The 3,015-nt window shown below is 56.0% G+C and overlaps 1 protein-coding gene across 1 annotated transcript in view; it reads right to left on the minus strand.

Annotated features, from left to right (window-relative positions):
- MONBRDRAFT_29457 (uncharacterized protein) overlaps window positions 1-1,350 on the minus strand; it is a gene marked incomplete at both ends in the record, with an annotated part of 5,434 nt that extends 4,084 nt beyond the window's left edge. Inside the window, one exon of the mRNA XM_001749902.1 lies at window positions 6-1,350. Within this exon, the coding sequence (XP_001749954.1) occupies window positions 6-1,350 (1,345 nt within the window). The remainder of the gene's footprint in view (window positions 1-5) is intronic.
- Between the last annotated feature and the right edge of the window lie 1,665 nt (window positions 1,351-3,015).

A 3,015-nucleotide genomic window follows, 5' to 3' on the forward strand; every position in this document is an offset into this window, starting at 1 on the left:
GACACCGCCAAAGTGGCGCTGGATGTGGTCAGCGTTCATCTGATGGACCAGCGCCGCAAAGCGACCCTTCCACCGGGGAACAAAGGCCTCATCCAGCCCCGGCTGGTACACACCACGGGCCTCGGCGCAGCGGGCGAGCTGACCAAGCAGATCCACAAAGGAGGAGGCGAACCCACCGGTTGTCGTCATCGCCGCAGGGACGATCAGAGTTTTTCCATGGTTGAAACCGGTGTAGTAGTCGCGCTTCTCCTTTTCGGCTCGGCGAAGGGCAGCGCCCACCTTGATGCAGGCTTGCGAGGTGGTCGGGGGTTGGGCTGTGCGCACAGTCACGTCAATGCCCAGGTCGGGCAGAGCTGGGCCCAAGGCACCGCCGGGAAAGGGGTTGCGGCAGTGCAGGTCGATGCGGCAGCTCTGACCGTTGGCGTTGTAGCCAGACTTTTCCACCCAGACATGGGAGAGGGTGGCGTACCTGAGCAGGCGGCCCATCTCGTCGCGAAGGGCGTTGTGTCGCTTGATGGGACGGCAGGTCAGCAGGTGCTCGCGGGTTAGTCGCGGCTGAGGTGTCTTGCTGCTGCAGAGCGGGCACTTGTCCGTTGGCTTGACGTTGATGAGCTCATGCAGGCCAAAACCCATCATGGACACGACCGCAATGGCAAAGGTCGTGTCGCTCAAGCGACGCAACTTGTCCCGACCCCGCATGGTCAAGACTGTGCTGACGCCCCACTCGCGTGAGGCCAGATATGCCTGCTGCAGGTCCAGCGCACACTTGGCCATCAGGTCGTCCAGTGCCGCCTTGGAGCGGAGGGCAATGATCTCCGCTGGTCGCTGGGTCGCCGCGTCCTTGACCGTGGCCATCTGGAAGCCGGCTCGCTGCACGTGGGCCTCAAAGTCAGCAGCCCTCGATGCATCCTCCAAAAGTCGATCGTAGACCCGAGGGTAGCGAGTGGCCAGCTTGGCCATGTTGCAGACATAAGCCACCGGACCGCGCTCAACCAAGTCGTGCAGGCCAAAGCCCCCGGTGTTGGCCCGCGTGAAGAGGCGAGCCTCAAGGAGCTGTTCCAGCGTAACGTCATGACCTTCAGCTCCAGCTGGTGCAGACAGGTTTACTTTGGCAAAAATGGCTTTGACAAAGGTGTCCTTGCAAGCACGGTTCAAGAGCTTGTCGACAATGCAGTGAGTAGTGGGTCGAGCATAGTGTCGTTCAAAGGCGCGCAAAAGGCCAGGGACCTTGTCGGCCACAATCTCGTGCAGCCGTGCTCGGTCGGTGTAGTTGAAGGCACTCTTGAAATCGAGGGAGAGCATGGTCCAGCCCGGGTTAGACTCACAGGCTTGAAGCTCACCAAAGGCCATGCCAACCGCAGCTGAAATGCCGTCCTTGACTCCGACGGCCAGCTCTGGACTGGCCTGTGGCAAGTGGGCACTATGATCGATGGTATAACTCCACTAGCAAACACGCATCTACACTCACATCTATGGGAGGTACATCAGTAAACTCCACGTGCCTCTTTTACTTCGCAAAATTTCTTCGCAAGTTTGCGTGATGAGGCTGTGGGTACGGTTGTCCCTTGTTGTGGCGTCGAGCATGAGTCGCAATTCCTGATCCTAGCGATCAAGCGGCTTTATACTGCCTGCACCTCGTCTGGTCACTGTGAATGTTTGCCGAGCGCAGCGGTCCGGCTCAATTGACCTCACGACACTAAGAAATCTCTCGCTCTGTCCCGACAGACACCTTTCAACGACGCGCATCCTCACAACCCCATAGTTGGCCTTCAAACGTATATAATAAATTAGGTGTTTGAACCTCAGAGCTGAAAGCAAAGCTGTGCAACCCCGACATCAACATCACAACGGCACGCAAAACAACACAAGAGAACAAGGCACATTCATTGGCTTCTATCATGCCAAGAGGTACAAGCGTCGTGGAGCCTGCCAAGCCACGCGGGGTCTACTAACTGCACTTTATTACATCTGGATGTAGTGCTCATGTGCTTCACATTACGCATACCATGGTGTGACTCCATATGTGAGTGAAGTCTTACTACCAATGGGTATTTCTAGCAAGGGACTCATAGTAATAGTGGGTGACGCTGGATTCACGCGAAAGCAGTTGAGTGTTCTTACAGTCACCGAGGGTATTTGTTACCTTTGGACATTTGTTACCAAAAATAAAATTTAATTTTTTTTCCCGTTCATTTTTCCCTCTGTTGGAGGCTGGAGCTGTCTGGCAAGGAAGATAAACGGCAGCGCCCTGGTGGCCACTCGATCAATCTTCAGGAATCAAAAGGTGGGATACAAGTTTTACACCATTAACTATGGTTGAGCCAGCTTTCGAATGCTCATCTCCTCGGATTCCGCTGATATGTGGCTGCCATTTCAGGCCATCCCACCTCGGCTGGCAGACAGCCGCCATGCGGCATCGCCGGGGTAAACAGGCATGTACGGGGGTTGCAACGGCCGGGCATGATGAAAGCCGGGTTTGTCAAGGATATCGGTGCGCCTTGGAGTTGAAAACCGCTTCACTGTGTGACTCTTTGGTGTTGGAACGTTGACATTTCCCCGCATACAGCTGACAGTGGTATTTGTGCCTATAGGCCGAGCGTCGAGCCAAGGCAGATCGTGTATCCCAACTCCTACGTCAGCTCACGGCGGGTTCGATGACGTTTATTGAAGTTCAACAGTATTTAGAGGTCGATGGCCTTCGTCAATTGACGCGTCAACAACTTGGCGGCCTGATCAACCCTCCTACGAGCGCCAGTGCCCGGAAGGTGCGCCCCAATTGATCTGACGGGCTTCTGCAGCTGTACGGTATCACCAGAGCCGATCTTGTGGCTGCGCAACGGCGGAGACAGCGGGGCATCCGACCTCATGATGGCAGGCAGATTCTTCTGGCGCATGAGCGTGTAGCTTTGACAAACTGGCTCGAGACCTGCAGTGAGAAGCGTGCGTGTAAGAGCCGTGGCATGATCGTGGAGGTTGTGTGCGAGCTTCTTGAGTTCGTCGCAGTGCCCGAGAGAC

This window comes from Monosiga brevicollis, genomic scaffold (genome assembly GCF_000002865.3).
Source record: "Monosiga brevicollis MX1 MONBRscaffold_34 genomic scaffold, whole genome shotgun sequence".
NCBI lineage: Eukaryota > Choanoflagellata > Craspedida > Salpingoecidae > Monosiga > Monosiga brevicollis.